This window comes from Mus musculus, chromosome 8 (genome assembly GCF_000001635.26).
Source record: "Mus musculus strain C57BL/6J chromosome 8, GRCm38.p6 C57BL/6J".
NCBI lineage: Eukaryota > Metazoa > Chordata > Mammalia > Rodentia > Muridae > Mus > Mus musculus.
This window is the reverse complement of record NC_000074.6, coordinates 78,717,562-78,742,747: the sequence shown is the minus strand read 5'-3', so window position 1 is coordinate 78,742,747 and position 25,186 is coordinate 78,717,562. Positions and strand designations below refer to the sequence as shown.

General features: G+C 47.6%; 1 protein-coding gene across 11 annotated transcripts in view, besides 1 other annotated feature; it reads right to left on the bottom strand.

Annotated features, from left to right (window-relative positions):
• Positions 1-2,234: part of an enhancer, noted in NCBI's record as "VISTA enhancer mm1335", that runs on past the window's edge. NCBI's record gives its function as "enhancer in: branchial arch[4/8] | heart[4/8]" and the evidence as "EXISTENCE:transgenic organism evidence [ECO:0001131][PMID:17130149]".
• Positions 8,736-25,186, bottom strand: part of Slc10a7 (solute carrier family 10 (sodium/bile acid cotransporter family), member 7) — a 224,690-nt gene continuing 208,239 nt past the window's right edge. For 5 of the 11 annotated variants that reach the window (NR_104094.1, NM_029736.2, NM_001282108.1 and 2 more), the window contains 2 exons: positions 12,985-13,130; positions 8,736-11,139 (listed from right to left, as the gene is read on the bottom strand). Coding sequence is in view for 6 of the 11 variants with exons in the window: in NM_029736.2 (NP_084012.1) it covers positions 11,110-11,139; positions 12,985-13,130 (176 nt within the window). In the remaining 5 variants the exon portion in view is untranslated. The remainder of the gene's footprint in view (positions 11,140-12,984; positions 13,131-25,186) is intronic. The other 6 variants (XR_878921.2, XR_387784.2, XM_006531488.2 and 3 more) reach the window with 2 other exon arrangements.

Sequence of the window (25,186 nt, the reverse complement as noted above, 5' to 3'; positions counted from 1 at the left end):
GGTGGGGCTGGAAGAGCTGTGGAACCCAACCCTCTCCCTGGGCTCTGCACCGCTGAAAGGCTCCAGACAGCTTGGGCACTGGGCCAGGCTGCTGAGTTCCAGTGGGAAAGCTGACCTTGGCCAGGAACAGCCAGGAAGAGGCACAAATGACTCATTGTCCCACATCCTCCAAGGTGAAACCCCAGCAGTGTGTGTGGCCTGTGGGGCTAGATGCTCTTGCAGCCTTGGCTCCTTCCTCAGCCAAAATAAAAGCACCGGAGATTCAAACACACAGAGCCCAGCCAGGGACACATGGGGCCTGCTCTCCCATTGTCTCTCCTGGCATGTCCCTGCATTTCCAGTTTTAAAATATCCTTATAACACAATTTCCAGCTCTAGCAGGATTTCTTTTAAAAGGCAAGACAGTCTTCAGTGTGTGTGTGTGTGTGTGTGTGTGTGTGTGTGTGTGTGTGTGTGGTTTGGTAGAAACAAGGTACAGCCCAGTGAAACCTCACCAGCCCTCTGGGCACAAAGGCAGTGTGAGAAACTTTCAGAGTGTGTGTGAAGGTCTCCCTCCCTCAATGTCTGTTTTTACTCAGAAGTTCGGAATCCCAAATCCTAATTTATAAGATGTGCTATTGCTTCTAGATTTCCACTAGAGGGCAGTCTTGGAAAATATTTATAAATATATATTTTATTGCTCTGTCTAAGAGAGAGTGCTGTTTTGGTTTGTTTTATTTTGTTTTGGAGAAGAGAGCCCGTGTAACATTTCATGGCAGGTTCTCGTCTCATTCTTCCACAAGCATTGCTAGAAAAACAGGCTGAATAAACCTCCATTGCTGCCTGGTCCTCACACACAGGTACTGCAGCAGGCTGCCCGGCTTCCAGAACTCTCTTCTCAGCACCAGCTGTCCTGAGGGGTCGGGGATGAGAAGAGTCACCCCAGCAGAGCTGTAAGGCCATGATACAGGGCCCCTCTGGTTTGAGGTCAGCCTCTACTAAGGCTCAGCTTCACCCCCTTTCTCCCAGGAAAGCAGTGGCCGGAAATACTCAGAAAAGAACCAGGAAGGATCAGAGGGGAAGCCAATGAGTCCAAACAACTAAAAATAGAGTTCCCAGGCAGGCAACCATGGATCTTTCCCTCTGTGTGTAAGTACATGTAAATAAGGCAGACCAAGTCTGAGTCTGGAAGGATCCTGGACACATTTGTGTAGCCAGGGCTTCTAAGTAGGTGGGAAACACCCTCCCACCCTACATCCCTACATACTGTGTGATCTAGGGGATCTCTCTCTCTCTCTCTCTCTCTCTCTCTCATGCTCTGTATGTCTCTGTCGCTCTCTCTCTCTGTCTCCCTCTCTGTTTCTCTCTCTAACAGAGAACGTCTTTACTGAATCCCGTGGCTAGGGGAGATAGAAGACTACTCTTATCACATGCTTCATCAGTGAACTTAATGGCAATAAGTGACAAGGTAAAACTGTTCCTCAGAGACTCGGGTCTATTTGGGGAGCATGTCTAATTCACAACCCTCAGCTCTCTGAGCTGGACATCCTGTGTGGCCCCATTTCCTTCTGGAGACAACTGGGGGAGGGGTCACAATGTTCCTCTATTTAGAGCAGCAGACGAAAGCCAGACCAGGCAACATGATCTCACAGCCACGGTGCTTGGGCTCAGGTGGTAGTCAGCCATTTCGTTCCCGTGGTGAGGGCATCTCCTGTGCCAGGCCAGCTTGGTGTGACTAGGATGCTCCTTGTTGCTCGACCTCAAAAGCAGGCTGTAGCAATGTCAAGACAGGTCCCTGAGTCCTCCAGGTCCAGGCTAGGAAGGGAAATCCCAGTATAGGTACTGCTTGCCTTTGTTGGTGTGGGTATGTCTGCTAGGGCTGGGCCAGCTGGCCGTGGACCTTTCTAGGAGCACTGAAGCCTGATAGAAGGTCAAGGCTGCCTCAAGTGCCCAGGGCTGCACCTTGTTCATGGTCCTACCCCTCCTCAGGGTCATTCTCTTGCCAACCTTTGCACCCTCTGGGGACCTCTATGTGTGAGCAGGGGGCGATTCCAGAAAACTGGCCTTAAAAGCTTGCTGTTTCCTAAAGGGAAGGTGAAGGTTAGGAGGAGAAAGGGGGGCTGCAAACAGGCTGTGTAGAGCCTATGGCCTAAAGGCACTGGGGGCAGAGACAGTGGACAATGAAATAGCAAAGACAGAGCCCTGGGCCTGTGCTCTCCTCCATGCTCAGAGGTCAGAGGTCAGAGGTCACCTCTACAATACCCTGCTCCTCACTCTGATGAGTCTGTGGGAGTTACTCTCATTCAAAAAGGATGTGACCATGATGGCTGCACCTGAGGTCAGAGCCACCTTGGTCCAGCAGGAAATCTATGTTTTAAACTTCTGGTATTCATATGTAGCAGGAGCTACAACAAGGCTTGCTTCTAGTTAGTAATGCCATGGGGGCCCAAGGGTCAGACCAGACTTGAAGATGCACGCAAGGTCTGGGCCTCCTGTTACTCTAGTGCTTCCAGAAACTGAACGGTGAGATAGGACAACCTCAGGTGCTGCAAGCAATCCTGGGAGCAACCTCTTGCCGAATTCCTGCACTCTACTCTTTTCTCCTCCCATCTGTGGGTTACAATTGTCTATTTACCCCAGATGCGGCACCAGGGGAACCATTCTGCCCAAGTCTAGCTTGGCACACTAGAAACTTGATTCTGTTATTTATAGAAGCTTGGGAGTTATTGGATTACAGCAGGCCAAAGGCTACTGCATCATAGGAGCCCACCCCATTATAGGAGCCCACTCCCACATTATAAGAGCCCACTCCATTATAGGAGCCCACCGACTCCTGCACGGGCCCATGTGTTTCAGGCTTGACACTCAGTGCCTGGTGCTATGGGGAGATAGAGCGACCCTTAGGTGACGGCGTCTGACTGAAGGAGTAATGCTCTGGATGGAGTAGCTTTGAAGGAGGTTGTGGGGATTTACCACAACCTGTTGCTCTTTGCTTTCCTAGCCACCACAAGGTAAGCCACTTCCTGTGCCACAGACTCCTGCTGTGAGGCCCCCCAGGGTTGGGGGGAGCACCCGCAGCCCCAAAAGCAGTGGGGCCAACTAGATAGTGGCCTGGAACATCTAAAATTGCCAGTTAAGATAGACCTTTCCTCTTTTCTTTTTTTTTTAACTAATTTATTTTTTTACATTTCATATTTTATTCCCCTCAGACCATTTTTCTTTAGCAGATGATTTATCTCAGATTTTTTCTCTTAAAAATATAGCAATTTTTAAAATTATTTTTTGTGAATTTCACGTCACGCACCCCACTCCCACTCATCTCCCTGTCCTTTCATACCTACCTTTCACCCTGGCAACCTTCCCCAGAAGAAAATTAAAAAGTAAAGTAAAATAAAACAAACAAACAAACAAACAAACAAAAACACCTTGCTGTGGAAGCTGCAGTGGGTCCCAGTGCATTTTCTCCAAGGTGCACCCTTCTGTCCACACACCTTCACTAGCAAATGTTCACCACAATTAGTCATTGGTCTGGTTCGAGGCCTCTGGCTCCTGCTACACTATCAGTACTGGACCTCACTGGGACTCCTCTCGGATCTCCTGTTGATGCCCTGTGTCATGGAGGTCCTGTGGCTTTGGATCTGCAGGAACAGCCCTTCATGTGCTCCAGCACTCCAGAGACGGGGCACATGTTGGGGTGCTGCCTGGGCCTGGGTGGTAGCTGAGTTGGTCAGCCCTCCAGCTCTCCTGAACCCACCCCAGCAGGGCGAGCTCTCCAACACTGCGTCAGGTAGCTCACCCAATGCTGCAGCTCTCCTGCTCTCATGCCCTCAGCCGGCTCACCTAGCCCTAGCTACCAGGGCCAGCTCCACTGTGCTGCCTGGGCAAGTGCAGGGCCCACTCTCCTGAGTGCCACAGGCAGTGAGGGGGACACCTCTCCTGTGCCCAGGACACCGCCTAGCAAATGAGTGGCAGACATCTCAGATCTTTTTAACCGTGTGGAAAGCTGACTCACATGACACTTCAGAGGAAACTGTCTCCCATGCCAGTCTGTCTGAGTGTCATTGTGAAAACTACTCTGCCTTACCGTGTGTGTCTGCCTACACTGCTCAGCAGCCCCAAGCCTTTCACAGGGATGTGTATTTGGGGACCCAGCCTAGCTCAGCCCAGTCCTGCCTTGCTAAGCTGATACTTCTCTCGGGTGTGGTGGGGTGATCGGATGGAATGCCAGTGTAGGGTCTGAGAGAACATCCCTGATTCAGCTGCTGCTGGCATGACACGCCTTCCCACACCATGCTCCCCAGCTGCCAGGTCCCTTATTGGAGCCTTTCATTCTTTGTCCTGCTCTACCTACCCCCTCTGGGATGCTACCTGTGATTGCTGAGGAGTCAAAACCCTGTGGGGGCTGACATACTGTGAAATCAGCTAGCCAGACTCTGCATCCTCACATACATGTGTGGTGCTGGTAGAACCAAGCAGGGACAAGGCCACTGGTGCCCCGAAGACCCCCTGGAAGTAGTTTTCCTTTATTATTGAAATGTGTAAATTCTTCAGGCTGCCAAGTGAGTGAATTCAATCCAGTACTCAGTATACTAATACATTCCAGATATCTTCTGTGGTGATGTTGGCTGCCTTTGTTTTGAGGCTGCAAAGTCATTGATTCTGAGAGGAACAGCCCTGATTCAGGTGAAGGCATGACACACCTTCCCATACCATGCTCCCCAGCTGTGCCCTCCCTCCTAGCCTTGAGCAGACTCAATCAGACCTGTTTCTGCCACAGTCTGCTAGTCCACGTAGGGTGGAGTCTTCCATATGCCACCTCTGTAGCTTCCTGCAAGAAGCTACCAGCTGAGCTTGTTTTCCTGACAAAGATCTTCGAGATCCTGGCATAGTGGGGGATAGATTTCCCCCACTTTAAAAATCAGGCCCTAGAATTAAAGTTGAGCCTTGATCAGAGACCTTTGCCTTGGCTTATTATTTCTCTTGCCATCCTTTCCATCCATCCCCAGCTTTCCTTTCAGGAACCCAGGAACCCGTGGCTGCTGGTGGCTACACCCAGCTACCAGGTTCCTTATTGGAACCCTCCATCCTTTGCCCTGCCTATGCTTCCTTTTTGCCCATGCTCTTTTTCTCAACAGCCCTTTTCTCGGTTGTTCCATTTCTTCAAATGCCTTGTTAGTGCTGTCAGAGGGAAAGAAAAGCCAACTGATTAATAAAGTGCTCATGAGAGGGGTAAGGGGAGAGCGCTGTCAAGGCCCTTGTAGATACCAAATGCAGGCTCTGTCTGACCTCAGAACCCGGCCTGACACGGCGGGGGGGGGGGGCGGGGGGGGGGAGGGCAACCATACACGACTTCCACTACGTCTCCACAGAGTCGAAAGCAGCTCAGTGCCAAGCGTGGTGTGGACACTTGCCTGCTGGATGGAGACAGAAACTCATTTCCCATCTGTCAAGTGGCTTGACAGAGAGCTAGTAATGATTTTCTGTCAGGCAAGCCTTGGCTGGATTTGAACCTGTGACCCAGAGGTAAAGGGCAGATGTAGGGCCTTCCTTTACAAGAACCAGCTGCCTGGGCCTTGTTATGCCCAACGCAGATCCATCTAGTGCCTGCCCAGGCTTCCTCCTCACACATACATTCCGGTTAGATCTTAACTTAGCGTTGGGACAAGTGGTTCATGTCCTGGGAGAGAGGAAATGGAAGGCAGAGGAAGGGCACAGATGGAAGGTCTGTTTGATTCACCTCAGGCTAGAAGCTATACGCTCCTCCCAAGATGAATGTTGGAGCCTTCCCAGGATCTTTGCATGTTTATAGACCAGTCAAGGCCATAAGGGACATGGGTCTGGAGGGGCTTTGTAAGGGCCTCATCAGTTCTGGGTTGATTCCATCATTATTGGTATTGATTTTGTGTGTGTATGTATGCATGTGTTGGTGTGGAGGCCAGGGAACAACCTTGATGTCATTCATTAGGAGATATCCACCTTGGGTTTTGTGTGTGTGTGTGTGTGTGTGTGTGTGTGTGTGTGTGTGTGTGTGTGAAGGGTCTCTCATTGACCTGAGGCTTGGCAATTTAGGTAGGGTGGCTTGTCATTGAGTCCCAGGGATCCCCCTGCCTCTGATTCTCCAGTGCTGGGGTTTGACCAAACCTGTTTTTTACGTGTGATCTGGGCTCAGGCTCAGGTCCTCATGCTGTGTGCCAAGCACATTGCCAACTGAGCCTCAACCTTATACTGATTGGTTTGTATTTAACAGGGGGCAGGCTTTGGGGGCGTTTGCAGATTGACCAGTATGATGACTCCTGGGCACAGATTGATGATGTTTTAGAGGACACAGGATAGCCACAGAGGGTGACAGACTTTATCAGAAGCCACAGAGGGTGACAGACTTTATCAGAATGTGCCCCATGCAAGAACAGTAAATGATCAGAGTAGATGCCATGATGGGTTTAATGGTGGAAAAGATACAGAAGAGGCTCTAGCCCCACTGACAGAGCCAGTGCAATGGCCACACTGACAGCAACTCTTAAGGGGACTTAAGGCCCTGGATGGAGCCTAGCCTGTCTAGTAGTCCACACGATTGCCTATTTGAAGCTCAGAAGAGCCACTAACAAGGAGAGGATAGATCTCCTCAGCGTGTGGTTATCTTCTGCGGATGGTCTCTAAGGGCTGCTGACATGGCCTTCTGAGTTCCTTTCTACACCCCCCACCTTGAAGAGAGAGCAGCATCCTTTATCAGTCCCCACTGTGTTATTTTTCTCATTGCTGTTGATGACAAAGGCAGCTTGAGGAAGGGTTTGTTTTGGGTCGGTGTGTGGGGGGCAGTCCGTAGTGGTGGGGTGGTGGGGTGGCGTGGTGGAGGGAGTTTCAGACCCTAGCCACACTGTTGCTCGTGACCAGGGAGCAGATAGAGCTGGCTGCCTGGCCCTGCCTGGCTTGCTTCCTCCTCAGTCCAGAACCCTAGCTCATGAACACACTACCCCACTAGGTGCTACTCCTCACCTCAACTAGCTCATTCGGGAACTCCTTGGGTGTCTCTCGGGAGACTCATGGATACCCTGCCACTTGTCACTGACTCACTGGGTGCTGGCTTCTCTTCCTCCTTCTGCTTCTCCTCCTTTTGTCAGTCTCTTTGTTGGAAGAGAACCAGAAAGCAGTGTTCTCATGCGTATATCTCCTGTGATCCACACCCTCGCCTCTCCTGGGTGTGTCTGTAGTCACACTGTGTGTCCTCTTCCATTACCACCCTCTTCTTTCTCTTGCCTTCATTGGCAGAATGGTGAGAGGCCTCCCACTTTACTTTGTAAGACAGTCCCATTTGCATACTGATCTAGTTCTGGCTGCTTAGACTTCATGTTTCTTAAGGAAAATATATTTTACTTGACCAATGCGCTGTGGCTGAGGTGAATCATGGCATCCCCTCAAGAAACAGCAGAAGCCCTGGTTTGTATTGCATGCTCATTCCAACCCCTTCAAAGTGTGATCCGAGTAAAATGAGAAGTGAAACACCTCCTGCACAGCCCTTCCTTCTGGAGTGCCATCTGCCAAACTTATTCTAGATTGGTCAAAATTGTCCCATTTATTAGCTTTGTGGCCTCGAGCCACTTAGATAGTATATTGATTTTCTCATCTGGAAAATGGGGTTAATTTTACTTATCTCATAGCACTGCTGGGAGAGTTAACCAAGATAATGTGTATCAACTATATGTTATCACACATCATCAACATCATCATCGCAGGATAGCTAAAAGTAGAGTTAAACATGTCATCTCCCCCGGCATTTATTTTTTTCTCCTAATTCACATATGTTGTTATCACGAGACAATGCACCGTCTTTCCTACCCCATTCTTTTCCACGGCTGAATGGCATCTCCATCTGGTACCAACTGGTCCTCATGGTGGTAACCTGCACCACACAAACGATCCTTAAACTTGGGTCAGCAGATAAGTCCTCTGGGTTATATAAGGACCTTACCTTATTTGAGAAAAAAGCCCTATATGAAAAGATTCATCAACAAATATAAAGTCTTAGGAGACCTTGTGTGTTGTCTAAATGCAAACTGAGGATAATAATGTTAATGTTTATCTAGTTTCCCAGTATAAGAGAATTCAGTAAGGAAATCCTTTACTTTTTAAAAATGTGTATAAAGTACTCACTAAATCATATTAGCATGACCTATGTAGCTTGAATAATTGAGGGTGTTTTCCCCCCTTCCCCCCAACTCTTGGCTGCGACTCAGAGCCTGGAGCTGGAGAACAACAGATGTGTGTGCCATACTGGGAGATAGGAATGTCACCTGACAATCACACAGGCTCCTTACAAGACGAGCATTCACTGGGAACCCAGGAAAGCGTCCTGGAAGAGGTGTCATTGCCACTAGGCTTCCAAATGGAAGAGGATTCTAGACAACAGAAAACCGGAGGACACAGAATTCTGGTATCCTCCAACATGCTCATACTGAAGTCCTGGGGTTAGAAAGGCTTGCTGGAGTATCATCTGTTCCAATCAAAACTACAAGGGGACGGAAGGCCACGCCCCCAGCACCGGACTCCTACCACCCTGCTGCAAGTGTTTCCTGTTGGCGCACAGTGTATTAGAACAGGTTTTTATGGCATGGTGTGGGGAGGTGGTGTGGATATGTGTAATGGGAGGACCCTGGCATGTCTGTCTGTTTTGTGTTGCACTGAGCTGAAGTCGATCTAAGAAATCCTTGGGAAGCGAGCGGTGTGAGCACCTCAGTGGGTGAGAATGAGCCACGACATTTCCAGAGATTCGTCAAGTACTCTCTGTTTAATCATAGAATTTTTTTTTTAAATTTTCCATTCATTATAAATAACCCACTTAATTACTTAGCCATCTCTTTGAAAAAATTTGGTTTTTAGCATAAACACTGAGCGTCAACCAGAGGTGTGCCAGTTTAAAACAGAATAGGGAAGAATTTAAAAAATCCACAGAACCTTAACGTTTGTAACATGCGTAAAGACTGCAGTGCCGTTCCTTAAAGTTCCAGCCGTTTAAAACCAATTCCAGGTTGGAATGAGTAAACATAACTGTCTAATGTATTCTTTTTATAGGTACATTTGGACAAACAAATACATAAAACAGACATTGGCAGTGCAGAAACATAGAAAGTATTTTAAGCTGACAGTTCAATCCTAATGAGCATAAATTAAAGCAAATTTTGATTTTATTTTTTTCCTTACCATGAAAAATATGCTATCATATTTGTGTAAAAGGAGAAGTAGCCACAGACATGTTACTAAAGCTCCCAAAACTCATGATATAAATCAGTTTTGTTTGAAAACAAAAGACAGTTTTAAAGCAAAAGAGAAAAAGTTACCATAGCATCTTCAGTTGAACTTTGTCGCAGTCACGCACAGAGAGGTAGATGTGGTCGGCGGGGAAACCAGTGTTCAAATGACGGAAGGGTTGCGTCTACAACTCTGGCAGGCAGACAGTGTCTACTTCCTCTAAAGCCCCAAGGCTGTGGGGGTGAGACTTGAAAACCTTTGTGCTCCATGGAGGCAGCACACTCACCAAACAGACTCACTGCCTCCTCGTCCCCAGCATGGTCCCCACAGGCCGTGCAGCGTGGATCTCTGCCAGGCCTGACACCAGTGTTATAGCTATGCTCAGAATTATGAAGTCCCGAGACAGTGACACAGAGGACCTGGTGCTAACACCATAACACCAGCGCCAACCACGGTAACTATGACATAAACTACCATCATCTACAACACCAATGCTAACCATAACATAACCCAACACCACTGAAAAGCCCAGGGAATTCTGAAGGAATGATTGATTGTGGGTCCACAGCCCCCACTACCAACAGCAAAGGCAGCTGCTGGGGAGACCCGTGATGCCTGTTCCAACACTAAGCAGGAAGCTCAGGAAAGACGCTCCCACCACTGTTCAGTATGCTGCTTTAGCTTCTTGTTTGGGTTCAGCGTAGGCTTTTCTGGAGTCCTTTCCAAAGCTGGTGCCCAGTTCCCGGACTCATCCTGTTGACAGCTCGGTGAGTGGAAGGTCCTGCCTGCTCTTCTGGACCAGCCCTTCTTCCACCTGACTAGCAGTGTGGACATGTAACATTAGCTCATGCCCACGGCCTCATGTTTATTTTCTCTGGCTCCTAAGGCGATAGGATTTGATTTCTTAAGAGATGTTGTGAACATCTGTCAAATGATTCATAAATCTTCTCAGATGTCTCAAGTGCGCTTAATGTAACAGGTTGTGTCTTGCCAACAGGAACGATTTGGAACAGTGTAACAGGAATGTGCTTGGAACCAGCTGTGGAATGTGAACACATAATCCACTGTTGATTTCTGTGACTCTCCAGCTGACTGTGACATTTGGGTGTTGCACGGGGATGTTGTGTGTAAGTAAAATGGGAAACTAAGGAATGATGGAAGGGAGAAGCATACTGAGGTACGATTGCAGACGTCCCAAAGCACTGTCCGAGTTCACGGCAACACTCACCAGGACTTTCTCTGAAGCAGCCGATAATACATCTAAGCTGCACTCCCCCCCCCCCCCCCAGCCCCCACACACACTCTGTGCTGGGACTGAAGTGTTTCTGGAGTGTGCGGGGATGGATGGAAGAAGACGGTGTCAAGGAATGAGGTACCTGACGCTTCTCGGCATCTCTGCGATCTGCATCCCCCGCTGAGTTGATAAGGAAGAGCCCGTCACAGTCTTAGAAACAAAGAACCACTCGGTGAATCAAAGTGTGCGGTGAATGAGACTTTGGAATCGTTCACTGTCACCAGGAGGGAGGTTTCTGGATGGCATGACCTCATTTTGAACGTTATAGTGCTATTAGAGTCTTGCCTGCACAAAGGCAGTACGAAGAAAACGTGTTAGCTTTTGTCCCTTACTAGAACTTTTTTTTCTGCCTTAGGGAAAAAAATGAGTCCAAAATACTGTACTACCCTTGGCAGTAGCCAACAGAGTGTGTTTTGGAAATAACGCTCTTGTCAAAAACATCGTAAGGCACTTAAACAGGTATATCATATTTTTTTCTGTAAAAAAATAAAATAGGCATCAAAGCAGCATCCCCAAGGACAGGTCCTCAGAACCCCTGTATGTACAGCCTGTACATATATGTACACACTCCAGGAAGGCTGGCGCCACCCGAGTCACACTGTCGGCCTTGTCAGCTTCACTCCCTGTAAGACAGGAAAACAGTTCACAGTTAGACAGTGTCCACAACCAAGGGAAAATGTCAACTCGTACCAGATAATGTATGCCACCGGAGGAAGAGGCCACTGATAGATACTAGTTTCATCTGGAATGTCCCCTTTAGGTCCCAAAGAAGTATTATACCACTACTGAAAGATGGCACATAACCTTTAGGAGGTGAGGCCTACTGAAAGATATTCAGGCCATTGGGGGTGTGCCCTCAAAGGGGAATACAGGACCTTGGTCCCCCACCACCTTGGTCCCAGCAGTGAAAGGAAGGGGTTTATTGTATATATTCCAACAATGACCCTCTCACAGGCCCTAGAGCAACAGAGCGCCAGGTCATGGACTGAACCTTCCAAAACAAGGAGCTAAAATAAACCTTCCTTCTTTCTAAGCCTTGGGTATTTATTATAGCAACAGAAAGCCGACAGGCACAGTCATTCAGCTAGACTACATCACTAATCCTACTCCTAGAGACAGATCTAGCTATGAGCTCACATGTGGCCACCCGATGGTCATCTCCCTAAGCCTGGCCTGCCTACTTGCCTGCTTCTGCTCTGCAGGGATGGATATTTTGGGGCATATTAGTATTATGTGCAAAGCAAAGGTAGCCATGCTACCCTGAGGGCATATTCTTAGTGTTTATTTTACTGCATAAATAGTCCAGGATTTTTGGTTTACTTTTAGTCCAGATAAGCCTTAAAAATTTGAGACATTTAGAAGACAAATCCACTCCAATTGATCTTTTGTTTATTGTGACTGAATATTATTGCCAAGAATATGTGGCTTTTCAAATAATTTCTTCTTGTTGTGTCCTCTTTTGTAGTACTGGGTATTGAATCTAGGGTCTCACATATGTTAGGTAAATACTCACTCACTAAGCCACACCCCAGCCTATTTAAAATTTTACTTTGACACAGGTTTCACTAAATTGCCAGGCTGGTCATGGACTTTATTTTAGTCCAGAATGGCCTTGAATTTGCTATCCCACGCCTCAGTCTCCTATGTAGTAGCGAGGACTGCGTAAGGCCCAGCTAATTTTCTTCCTTTTCTGGGTCAACATTCATATGTATACATTCTGAGGGGGCAGTGTACATACATACTGATGAACGAAAGAGAAAAATCTCCAAAGAGGGTGAAAAGTGAAGAAAGAAGAAACTGAAGCAGTCTCCTGATGAGTAAGAGGCTCTGTAGCCGAGCCAGCACCATGACATGGCTGTCCTAGAACTTACTGTGTAGATCAGGCTGGTCTCACACTCACAGAGATCCACCTGCCTCTGCCTCCTGGGTGCTGAGATTAAAGGCGTGGGCTACCATGGATTGGCTATTTGCTACTTTTGTTTGTTTGTTTGTTTTGTTTTGTTTTGTTTTCTGAGACAGGGTTTCTCTGTGTAGCCCTGGCTGTCCTGGAACTCACTCTGTAGACCAGGCTGGTCTCGAAATCAGAAATCTGCCTGCCTCTGCCTCCTAAGTGCTGGGATTAAAGGTGTGTGCCACCACCGCTTGGCCTGCTACTTTATTTTTGAGACAAGGTCTCTCCTGTGTCTGAGGGTAGACTGGCTTGCCAGTGGCCCCGCAGGACTGGCATTGCAGTGCGCTGCCACATCCAGCCTTTTCTGGAGATGCTTCGGTCTGACTCAGGCTGTCATTCTTGAGCACCAAGTATTTTACCCACTCAGTCATCTCCCCACACCCCTGTTATTATAGTTCACTAGAAAAACATGTTGGAATAATGATATAGCAGAAAAAAGTAAGTTTATCAATCATTTGAATCTAGGAAGAGCATTTCAGTCTATCTGCATCCAAGTCAGATCTTTCTGGAGTCTCACCTTCTGCCTGGACACCATCCAAGACTTTATTGTTGGCACTAACACACTTCCCAGGAGAATCTGAGCTGGGTGGTAGATGAGCAAGGGCACGGATATCAGCGAGAGATGCTCATGGCCTGCAAACACTATCTTCAGCATTGGGATTCCTGTTCAACAAAGACGACAAAAAACAGAGACAAGTCAGGTTGGTGTCAAGCTGATTTTCAGAACTCTGCAATGTGTCATTACTGCATTTCCCCACGTGCATTCCCAGACCTGAATGGGAAATTGTCAAATAAAGCCAACAGTTCTCTCTTCCTTTCAGGACATAAGGCTCTAAGTTCTAACTGGAACACACGAAAAGGGGAGGGTGGTCTGTGTAGTGGGGAGGTACCTCTCACTCAAAATTGGCAGCTCCTTCTTCAGGAGGAGGAAGACTATGAAATGGGTCACTCTAAGAATCCTGGAAAGGACTAAGGAGAGGTTAACCGTGGATCTCCTCTTGCTCAGTGCAGTGAGTATGTGGTTGTTAGGAATCACCAAAGATAGAGGAAGCTAACAGCCCTTATGTACAGACATGGTATAGACAGCCACCATGGGAAGATACTCTGGCTGGGCAAACATCCTGTGTTCTACCCACAGCCCCTAGTGTTAGTCTCACGGTCAAGGATTCCAACGTGCTTACCAGTCACGGAACAATTCTATTCTAAAAGACTGGGGTATGCCCACCGCTAGGCAACTCTCTCAACCCTCCCAGACAGGAACCTCTCTTAGGGCTCCCCTCATACACATTTAGACATTTTCTGTCTTCTATTTCCATGTTCACTATAAAACTCAGAACTAATAAGACCAACATAAGACAAAGAACAAAATAAAATAAAATAGGTTTTTTTTTTTTTAATTAAAGAGTAAAAATCTAGGCACTGGAAGTTCACACAGCCTTGGGAGGCTAAGGAGGAAGCACTAAGACGTAAGCCGCTCCCTTCCTCCCCACTGGTGCTCCACAGGATGGCACTCAGAACCAAGGGCTTCATGAGCTCTGTGTCTCTGAGTAGACCTAGAAAGGAGGGTTACTGAGGTAGCCGTGAGGGGGCCCGGAGGCAACAAGCGGCAGAAGTACAGAGATCTCTTGTCCTTAAAAGTGATTAGAACGGGCTTTCTGACTAAAATTTACAGACTATGACTGCTCTGCTAAGTCATCCAAGTCACCTTTCTGTCGCCATGTATCCAAGGTCTGTGCTTTTCTCCTGCAAGTTTCCGTGGGTTCAGAGGAGAAGCCAGTGCCAAGTGCAGCTGTCGCTGCTATCAAGTGACAGAATGAGCTGCAAGTTATAGCAGCTAACTAAACACGATGCCTGAGGTCCCTCGACTGTGACGAGGCAGGCAGGCAAAGTAGAGAGGAAGGCACGCAGCAACTTCGCTCCAAGGTCACTGCTGTAGGTGGTGTCACTCAGGTGGGTATGCACGGCGATCCAGGGGCACAAAGGAAGCTGGTATGCACCTGCGCCCTGCGCAGCCTGGCTTCCGCACCAAAGTCTTCTGGACTGCAGCTCCTCCAGGGCAGCAGACCTTGAGCCCCCTTGATCTCCACACCATGATGGCTGCTGGGGTTTCACATGGATGAAAAGCAAAGCTACTGTTAGGGCCATGCCAACAGGACCCTAACCTTCTAGAAGCTTCTAGTGTGCTGGTGGTCCTGCCCTTCTTTGAACTGAAGGTCTGAAGCTCTCTTGTGCTGCAGGCCCCTCAGTTCATTCCTCTCATCTTCAAACACACCTTCTGTTCACAGGGAGTCAGTGAACTTCAGTCCTCTTGGCTGGCTGTACTCTCACCATCAGCGTGGATGTGAAGATGGAAGGGACAGCAAGGCTCACTGCGCCCGCTGCTCCGCTTCTGCCAGCACTGACATCTTCATGGGGCACCGGTATTCAGCAGCTGGCTCCTACTGGTAGCTTGCCCTGCTCCTTGTACCTCACTGGAAGCCTGAGCCCTGCTACCCGCTTCCTCTCCAGGCATCTAGGTTCTGAGAACCCTAATTCCCTGGCTCCCAGCTTCGGCCACTTTTTCCTGTTAAAGCTCCTGGGTTTCTTTGTGGCTCTTTTCTCCTTCCATTTACTGAGCCGGTAGATCTATTTTCCTGACAGACCCTGGTGGCCTGTTTCTTACTGTGCCTTGCGTGACAGTCATTTGCCTTGCTTGAATGAGAAGGAATCCAAGATGGCTTGCAGCTGTGCAGACATTTGTCACATTCAGTAGGCCTTTCTCCCCACCGCTTCATGTGCCTACAGTACCTCCTTAGTAGTTATAAATCACATCTCCCACAAGTAACCTTCCCAGCGACCACCGTTAAAATCAGGGACGGAAATTATATGAGAGGTAAGAAGCCTGGTGTCCAGCGATGAGGCCCAGGTCCTTCAGTGACCCTCTGGCTGTCACAGCTATCTAGTGATGGGAGGGACACCCTTGCCAAAAAGTCACTATATTTGTTTGGGTCTTCAAGTCTTTCTTACTTTTCCATCATTCAAATACCTACTTTTTTCTTCTATTTTTAGAGTTTATTTCAATACTGCTTTCGTTCAGCCCTCCCAAGTCCTGGTTGAGTGTGATGGTGGCTGACTCTCGTATTCTCCAAGGACGGGGTTTCCAAGGGTGGGCAAAGCAGAGAGTCACATGTCCCCAATCAGCAGTTCTGGGACACTATTCTTTTCCAACTGAAAATTTATTATGTCTGCCCTGTGGTGCCTCTGCCAGGAGTCCAGGGATATCTGGACATAGCTAGAAGCCACAGATAAGCTACAGGGTCCTTCAGAAGCCGCCATACCAGCACACTTAATTTCTGCCACCTGGTAATGGATCTGTCGTGTGGAACTAGGAAAGCACTATAGTTTTTATTCCAGCAGTTTGTAGACAGAGACGCACCCTTGCCCTCTTCTCTTACAGGGTGAATAGCTCACAGGGACATTCGTTCATACATTCATTCACCAGCACTCAGGTGTGTTGGCTAGGTACCAGAAAGCAGGCTGTACCAGAGTCCGGTGCTTGTCCCCTAAATGCCCAGCTGTTAGAGGCCTGGCCTCTTGGGACATGTAAGAAATGAAGCCTCATGAGAGGAACTTAGGTCATGTGGGCTGTGCCCTTGAAGGGCCAATGTCTACCATTGTTTCCTGGCTGCTGTGAGCTGGGGGAGGCTTTGCTTCTCCACCACAGTCAAACCTCATGTTCTGCCAGCGGCCTAAAGAGACAGGGCTAAGTGATCATAGACTAAAATCTTGGAAACCATTCCTATCTCAGTGGCTGGTACATTCAGGCACCATGTCAGAATGTCAGTCATTCCCTACTGAGAGTGCTCTGAGCATCCTTAGTGTGGTCTGATGCAGGAAGCGGGAAGGAGACACAGGGGACCTCTGCTCCCACCATCCCCACTTTTGGATCTCCTCCTTTGCTGTTTTATCCCTGCATCCAAGCCTCCGTGGGTGCCTCAGGGCTCCCTTCTATCCCCTGTGGCCCAGGCCCCCTCTATGCCTCTGCTCATTACTTGTAACCAATTTATGTTTTAGCCTTCTGTTCTTCTGTTGCCTCCTCTGAGAGTGCAGCCTATAGTCTCCAGACTGACCTGCAGAGCCCATCTCCACTCCTGACCACGTGACCCACGCCAGCCTTGGACTCCTGCACTCTTACCACAGCCTGCATCTCGATGTGTCCTTCACTACCAGCAGGGTCAGCAGCTAGTCCATATTCATCTTTGCGGGTATAGTAGGTGCTCAGAAAAACAACAGCAACAACAAACAATAACAACAACAAAAAACAACAAAAGCTCATGGAATGAATGGGCTTGTATTTTTTCCAAATTTCATAATAAAGCTACTATTCAGATTCTCACCTCATTTTTACATCTGTTAATTAGAAAAAGGCCAACCAGCAATAACTTAAAAATCCAAATAAACTTAGTTGAGTTTTCCTTTTAAAATAAAATCTAAATATGAGATTCTTTTTATCTTGCTATCACCACAGTAATATAAATGAAGCAGATTAATTTTAATGTTCCCAGGTACTGGTTCTGTGTCACCATGGTTGACAGGATTCAAGTAGACTTTATGAGATGGCATTTGACTTTATGGAAGTGAACACTATGTGCATTTACAATTTTACAGGGACTTTAAGCTGTCACGCTGAAAAATGTTTATAAAACATTAATCAAAAACTGCCTCTTTAATCCAGTGCATTGTCTGAGAGATGTTGGAAGATGCCTGTTGTAAATGGATTCCTTCTCTGACTGACGCAGTTGCCACGGGAAGGAAGCATTTCCCACCGCTCGCTGCGCACACCGTGTGCGTAGATAAAGAGCACTCTCTCTGCGCATTACTACCTGATCCGAGCACTTGGGACATCACTAATGTGGAGTGTGCCATATTTCCATGTCACACATGACACATTTGTCTAAAATTATCCAACAGAGTTTGACACTGCAGCATACTCCACAAGCAGGGCTTTCAACTGACATCTGCCACACAGGAACTTCACGTACACCCTTTCTTCTTCTAAAGAGCGAGCATGGGCTTTCTTTTATCCTATACCCAGGAAGGAGAGGATGAAACGGTGTGGACAAGGACAAGCTCCCCCCTAACTTAAATATGTTTATTTTATGTTCTCTGAATTAGAAAATTCCCTTTGTATTGCACGCAACTTGCAACATTGTTGCCGTGTATTAGATGAGCATCTCCTTGGGAAATGGACACGTCCCCAAAGACTAAGCATGGCATTTTCTTTAACCACTGTACACTGCTGTCCTATGACTCACAATAGAAAAATCTACATTGCAACACTGTTCACAGTTTACCTACAGTACTTGGAGTTGCATAGTACTTTTCCTTCCTTCCTTCCTTCCTTCCTTCCTTCCTTCCTTCCTTCCTTCCTTCCTTCCTTCTCTTCCCTTGAAATGGTTTTGCTGTCAGCTCTGTTCTACCTGCTATGGCTGTAAGGAGAGAACCGGGCCAGCCTCTTTCCTGACCACATCACCATCCTGCCATCCCCGGGAGTTCTATGCAGTGCCGGCTGTCACTGGCTTGCCCAGCCTCCACAATTCAAAGCCTGCGACAATTCTGTAAGCCATGGAGTTGGACAGGTTCTTGCCTCTTTGCTCAGTTTCCATGCTCACCATCTCAGCTCAGCTCCTAATCAAGTCCAGCTCAGACCGGTCAGGCCTCCTGTCTCCCGACTCTTCCTCTCATCAACCGCACAAACCACAGCCAGATTAATCTTCTCAAAAACCCATTAATTAAAGCCAATGCCCCGATCAGGAGCTGAGTGAGTTTCCAGGGCCCATTCATCAAATCCCACACCTACTCAACTTTAGTGAAAGATAATTACGGCTGCCATCATTTGGAAAGCGCCATTGCTTGCTAAGGGCTATGTCCGAAGTCTCAGCCAGGCATCACTTGGTCCCGTGGAAGTAGGTGGCCACTTTCTCACTGATGGGGAGATGGGGGTTTGGTAAGTTCATGCAGTTAAATAACTCACCTGACCCCGTGCCTATGGCTAAAGCAGAAGTGGACCTGCAGTAACTACGTTTAAGCACAGATTTCTGTGAACACTACTAAAGTAAACTTCATGGGACATTTGTGTCACTGGCTCAAGCCTAGAACTTCAAGGTCAGTTTAGATGCTGACCTTTCTCTTTATGTATGAAGGCCCATGGGCTCATCAAGACGTAGCTTGTACAGGCAGCCTTCTTCCTGACCTCTCTTCTGAAGGAGGAGGACATATTTTCTAGACATATCTCATGCTCTAGGATTGACTTAGGACGCCATTATTTTCTTTCTCTAACTCTTCTACTGAGTTTAAGCATGGGACAGGTACACAGCGCAGTATCGGTTGTTTCAGAAAACATGTGAATATTTCCTACATGGAAAACGATAGTTTTAGGTCAAATCTGATGCCCACCCTGCTCTGGGAGCGGAGTGCGTTCATCTGATATGGTGTAGGAGAGACAAATAGGACCCACAAACATGCAACCTGAGGTAGCGGGGAAGTGTCTGGCTAGCTTAAAGGCTCCGAGGATGTGAATATATTGGTGGGAATACGTAAGCGAGACACACTTAGCTGAGAGATGGCACCTAGTCCACTGAATCACTTCAAAGGTCATTCTGAACCCATGTGACTTGTTCTCCATTTAAGGGCTTTCTCAGAGTACCACCAAGTTCTGGAGGGAGCTGCTGGCAAATCTTGAATTCACCTGCTTCTTTCTTCTCATGGTTTCCCACTTTTGCTTAGTTTGTTCTCAGAAACACCCAGCATTTAGCATCCCAGCACCTTATGCTGACATTGCAAGAATGTGTTACTTCTTGCTACTTAAAGTCTCTATCTCTTCTGAGTCTCCCAGGAAAGCTCATGCTTGCCCCTAAGATTCCACAGGTAGAACTCTAACATCGTGAACTCTAGTAGAGCAGCCACTGTTTGAGGAACGTGGTTACTCTTTTCAAACCCTCACTAGCACACAAGCCCACGTATACACTCACTGTTCCCATGGTGAGACAGAAGAGTCACAGAAAGTGACGCTCGTTTAGCACTGATCTGTCTGGCTAAGAACATTATACATAGTTTCTAGAACATGAAACAATGCCACAGAAAGACCTTAACCACAGTCTTGGAACTGGTTAGAACAGGCTGAGGCTGAGGCTGATCCTGAAGAAAGCTAACTTTCAATAACAGTAGCTATTATTTTACATGACTTTCAGTAACAGTATTGTTTTACGTGACTTTCAGTAACAGTAGCTATTGTTTTACATGAGGGTTTCATTCTCCATTACTTACTATTGTGTATGAGCAAGTGTATGCATATGTGGGATTAAACTCTATGCTGTACAGCTGTGTGGATGCTACAGGTCAACCTTGGGTGTTGATCCTCAGGAATTATCTATGTTGGCCTTTGACACAGGGTCCTTCCCTGGGGCCGGGCTGGCTCATGAGCTCCAGGCATCCGTCCTTCTCGCTCTCCAGTGCTGGGATTGCAAGCATGTGCTACCACATCCAACCCTTGAAATATTCTGGGAATTGAACCCAGGTCTCATACTCATGCAACAAGCACTTTATACACTGAACTCTCTCTCTAAGCCCAATTTATCATTCACTATATCAGAGGCCTACACTGCTTATACAGTATGGTATTAAGAAGCCTGGGGCTAGAGTCACGCCTGGGTTAGAGTCTTATTTCTACTGCATGTTTGATCTTGGTTGGGCTACTTAAACTGTGTGGGCAAGTGGAACCGTGTCACCAGAGAGGAAAACTGGTAAGGTGGAGCAGATTAAGGAGCCCCGCCCGGCAATTCTCACAATTGAGAACAGTAGGCATTGGAATCTGCTCCCAACACAGTTCCTGTCCTGGAGCACATGACCTTGACACCCCACTAAGAGGACCATGGTAACTGGTCACGCAGCATAAAGCCCAGAGTTCTCCATGCTGATGAGGTATCTAAATCGGCCCTGACTGTCCAGCCAAGGAGTTTCCCTTCCCCACATCCCTTCCTGCAGGAGGTGTTTACTCTCTGTTCACCCTGGGTAAGCCTATGCATCCTCTTCCTCCACGAACAAACAGTTTGGACAAGCAAGGGCTGTCTCTCTCACCAAGAACCATAGTGGGAGGAAGCCTTTGTTACCATCTGTGCCACCTAAGTCTCCCGCAGAAGGCTCTTCCTTGGTTCGCAGGGGTATGCCTAGGTGCTCTGGAGTTTGGGAACTACAGCCTCAGCCCAGTCCACACCAGGTTGGAACACCTATCTTAGGCGGCGTTTTGCTTCCCCTGAGCAGGTATCACCAACACTCCAAGAGCAGAGAGGAAGGTACATAGCAAAGAACCCCTGTGTTTCATCTCCCCGAGTGGCTCCCAGCACCCCAGCGGCAAGGCGGAATACAGACCTCATTCCTAACTATAAGGAGGCAGCAAAATAATATGCAACAGTTCACATTTATCTGTTATGTTCCAGACACTGTTCTGACGCAGTGACAGATGGCAATGGCTCTGCTCTCAACAGCCACAAGTCCTCCCAGTAAGCGGGTAGCTATGCACAAGGGTGGGTGTGCCTGGCTTGACTTAGCTGTTCAGCAGAGGCATGGAGGGTAAGGGTTTTTTGTTTGTTTGTTTGTTTTTGTCTAGGTGGTGTATAATCTGCATGGATCTCAGAATTCCATCCTGGTTATCATTCTAGGTCCCCCCACCCAAACTATTCTGGAAAGTTCCAAGGATAACCAGTCAAACTTTTTGCAGAGGTCCTCAGAAAGGGGATAGGACGGCACAGACTGTATGAACACTTTAATGGCTTCCTTATCTAAATAGTGTGCTTTCTGCTCCAAAGCACTGAGCATTCTAACATGCACTCTGGGTTTGTGTTTTACCAGCTGGCTTTCTCTGTCCGGCATTTCACCTCTAACTGAAAACTTCTGTCATCTTATCACTGGTGTGAGCCACCACAGCATCTGAGCTTGTCAGAGCTTTACAGAGACCAGAGGAAAACATTTTTATCCTTCCTATATAATAAGGCATCCCACACTCGATCCAGTCAGGCAGAGCTCTTAGAGCCTTGCTCAGTACCCCAGAACTCCAGGCTTATGGAAGATTTACCATCTCCAAACTGCTGACACTGAGTGGCCACCAGTGGCCCTGGGCAGGCTGGCAAACCCCTGTTTCTAGCAAGAGGAGGATATCTTGCATCAGTCTAATAGATCTCAGGAAGGGAACAGTACCTTCTAACCCGAGGCTTGAGTTACATTCATAATTATCTGTCGGTGGCACCTCACAGGAAATGGGACAAAGGAGATGTCAGCTGAGCAGACAACACCCGAGGATGGGCTCAGGCATTCTGCTGTCCTTGAGGGCCACCAAGCACTCCCGCCTACATCGCTGCCTGTGCACTTAGAATGACTGTAAGTCACTCCACAGTAATGCCCCTTCCAGTGCAGGCATGAGCTACTGTGTTCCTCTACACAGACTCTTACAAGGAATTTCCTACAGATTGGCCCTTCCTTCATACTTCAAAAGTAAAAATTTAAAACGCTCCTTTGTCATAAATGAATAGGCTTAGAAAGGAAAATGAACAGAGAGTTATGAATAAATGCTAAGGGCACAATGAGGAGAAGAAACAGTTCTTCTAGTAATGACGATTTGAAGAGGAAAGAGGAACACACACATGAGGCCCTTTGGTGGTGACACCTTGCATAGACCAGGCTTCAGACACAACAGGTAGCCCCCGTCTGCTGCTCAGGCAGGACAGTGAGTTGGAGTTTGTTCGAGGCCGTGTTCTGAGAACATGTCTGTCATCTTGTCCAGATGGAGTGAACTACGGGCATCCTCACAGTTCAGGAGAAAGTGAGGCAGAGCACGGAAACACTGGCCTGGGCAATGCACAGACGTAGGGTGCGGGTGCTGGTCCAACATGGTGTGCTGGCTCCACAGCCTGTGTTCGAGTCACCTTAACTGGTAATTTGCTTGGGGCCTTAGGTGCCCCCAGAACAGGGATCTGTGACAATAAAAACACAGAACAATGGCGGCAAAAGCCCAAGGAAAGGAATGTTTACACAGCACAGCTGGACAGGAAGCGGCGCCTCTTTCAACAGCACTTAAGGCTGGTGGCTTTTACTTACTTTGAACCAAAGCTGTTTGATGACCATTGTCAGCCCATGAGGAAAGTTAAAGATAGCCTTTCTGCCGACCATGCCTGGTTGCAGCCTTATTGCTTTATGAGATGTTTTATGTAAATAAAGATGCAAAAAAGGCCCCAAATGAGCAGCTGGTGTTACAAAGAGGTGTGCTGTGATTGGAGAAGGTGGTCAATGAATGCAGATGCTGATGAGGAAACTCGGAATTCTGTGGACTGAAGATGAGGGAGCCCTCGCTTGACAGAGCTGCAGAAACAATTAGCAGCAGGAATTTGGGAGTGAATTGGATTGCTGAGTCACAGAGCCTTTCTTCAAACATTGGCTGTAACTTCCAGGAGGGGCCACCATGTTTGTGGAGGCTACATGTGGAAAAGTGGGAGGTCACTTTCTTCCTTTTCTATGCTGAGGTAAAAAACTTTGCTAATGGTCACGCTCGCAAGATGTGAAGACAGTACACAGAGCGAGTACTTCACATGGAAACAACAACAAAAGGTCGTAAGACTACACTTCACATGGTCACTACACAGGAAAGGCGCCATCTGATCAGGACGGGGTCCTTGCTTTACTCAACAGAGCTTCAGGAATAGATTTTATTTCCATTTTCTTTGTATGCAGACCTGCATGCCTGTCTGTGCACCATATGCATGCAGTGCCTGGGGAGGCCACAAGAGGGAGTTGGAGCTCCTGTGACTAGAGTTGCAGCTGATAGTGAGCCATGTGGGTGCTGGGAATCGAACCTGCGTCCTCTGCAAGAGCAGCCAGTGATGTTAACTGCTAGGCCATCTGTACAGTTCCCCAGACAAGTCTGTCTGAAGATATGCTTCAATGCTACCAACAGCAGCAGCAGCAGCAACAGCAAAACACTATTGTTACATGTGACATAAAACAGAAGCTGATGCTGTGGGGTGAATGTTCACTGATTCTGTCACCTCTAACATGTAAGCTTAGTGCTCTCTAAACCATTGCACTGCGCTGATAGACAGTGGGAACTTCAGGAAGACATTCAATACTAGTTAAACAGTAGACATGGGTAAGCTATGACCTAGAGTCTCATTAGCCAGCCTAAGTATACACTTGTTTTGTTGGCATGGCTTTCATCTTCTAGCAGGGATTTTCTTCTCCATGGCACAGGATTAGGGGGTGTGGTCTTGTTGGAGTAGGTGTGGTTTTAGAGGAAGTGTCACTAGGGGTGGGCTTTGAGATTTCAAAAAGCCTAATTGGGCCCCTCCCCCTTCCTTTATAACTGAGTGCTGAAATAGTAAAAATTAAACCTTGAGCAGAGAGCTTTGTCTTGGTTCCTTCCTTATCTCGAGCAGCCCAGCCCCTCTTCTCTTCCAGGTTTCCAAAATGCCTTTCCAGGCTAGAACCCATGTTGTGATCTACTGGCCAGACACAACACTATGCCAGGCCCAGTTCTCTTTCTGCTGCTGCCTGCGGATCAGGATGTAGAACTCTCAGCTTCTGCTCCAGCACCATGTCTGCCTACATGCCACCTTGTTCCCAACCATGATGATAATGGACTAAGCCTCTGAAACTGTGAGCCACCCCAATTACATGCTTTCTTTTATAAGAGTTGCCCTAGTCATGGTGTCTTCACAGCAACACAACAGTGACTAAGATAACAGTGACTCTGTAAGAGTGACTGTTCTTACAGAGGACTGGAGCTCAGTGTCCAGTACCAACATCAGGTGTGACTCCAGCTCCAGGGGATCCAATGCCCTCTTCAGGCCTCCACAGGCAGTCTCACACATGTGACACACATGAACACATGCACACAAACATGCACAAATAAAAAACTAACTAAAGCAAAGGCTCACACACAACTACAAATAAAGAAAAAAGCTGGAGTGAGATTCCCGAGCTTTATATTTGCTGGAAGCTGTTTGCTACTACACTCTCCAATTTTATTCCATCTTAATGCCATGGAAACTGAGAAATAAATATCCCATCTAGTTTTCTGGCCGGAAGAATGTGAGAAAACCCTGAGTCAGTTCTGGAAAGAATGCTTTTGACTCTCTGCTTCCCCGCAGTCTTCCTGTATCCTTCTTTGGATACCTAATAGATGTAACTTTAATTTTCCAAAATAGTGCGGTCAATTTTGTTAGCAAATGAAGGGTCACAGCCTCACGATGAAGGGTGAAAGTCAGCGAGTGTGATGTGGGGCTTGGCCTCTGCTGCATTGGAACTGCTAAGGGCGAGGATGAGACAGAGGGCCTGCTCTATCCAGACAGAGGGAGTTCTTGGCTTGTCTGCTCCTCACGAGTCAGGCCTTCAATAGATACGAAGCAAGAGGCATCGTGAGCAAGATGATGTGCCAGCTTTGTGAGGTAAGCACAGTGAACACCAGGGTGAGCTATTCCCCTCACAGCTTTCTAATTTGGACAATGAGGGCATGAGTACTGTGCAAGGTTGTTATGAATATTAGCTGAGATAATGAGGCAAGTTAACCCAATATGGTGCCTTGCACATAGTGGGTACCAAATGATAGCTAGAACCATGTTCACATCTTCTTTCTGACAGTGTTTAACTCAGCTGTATGGGAGTGCAGTCTTGCATGCTTGCACCCATGTGTGTTT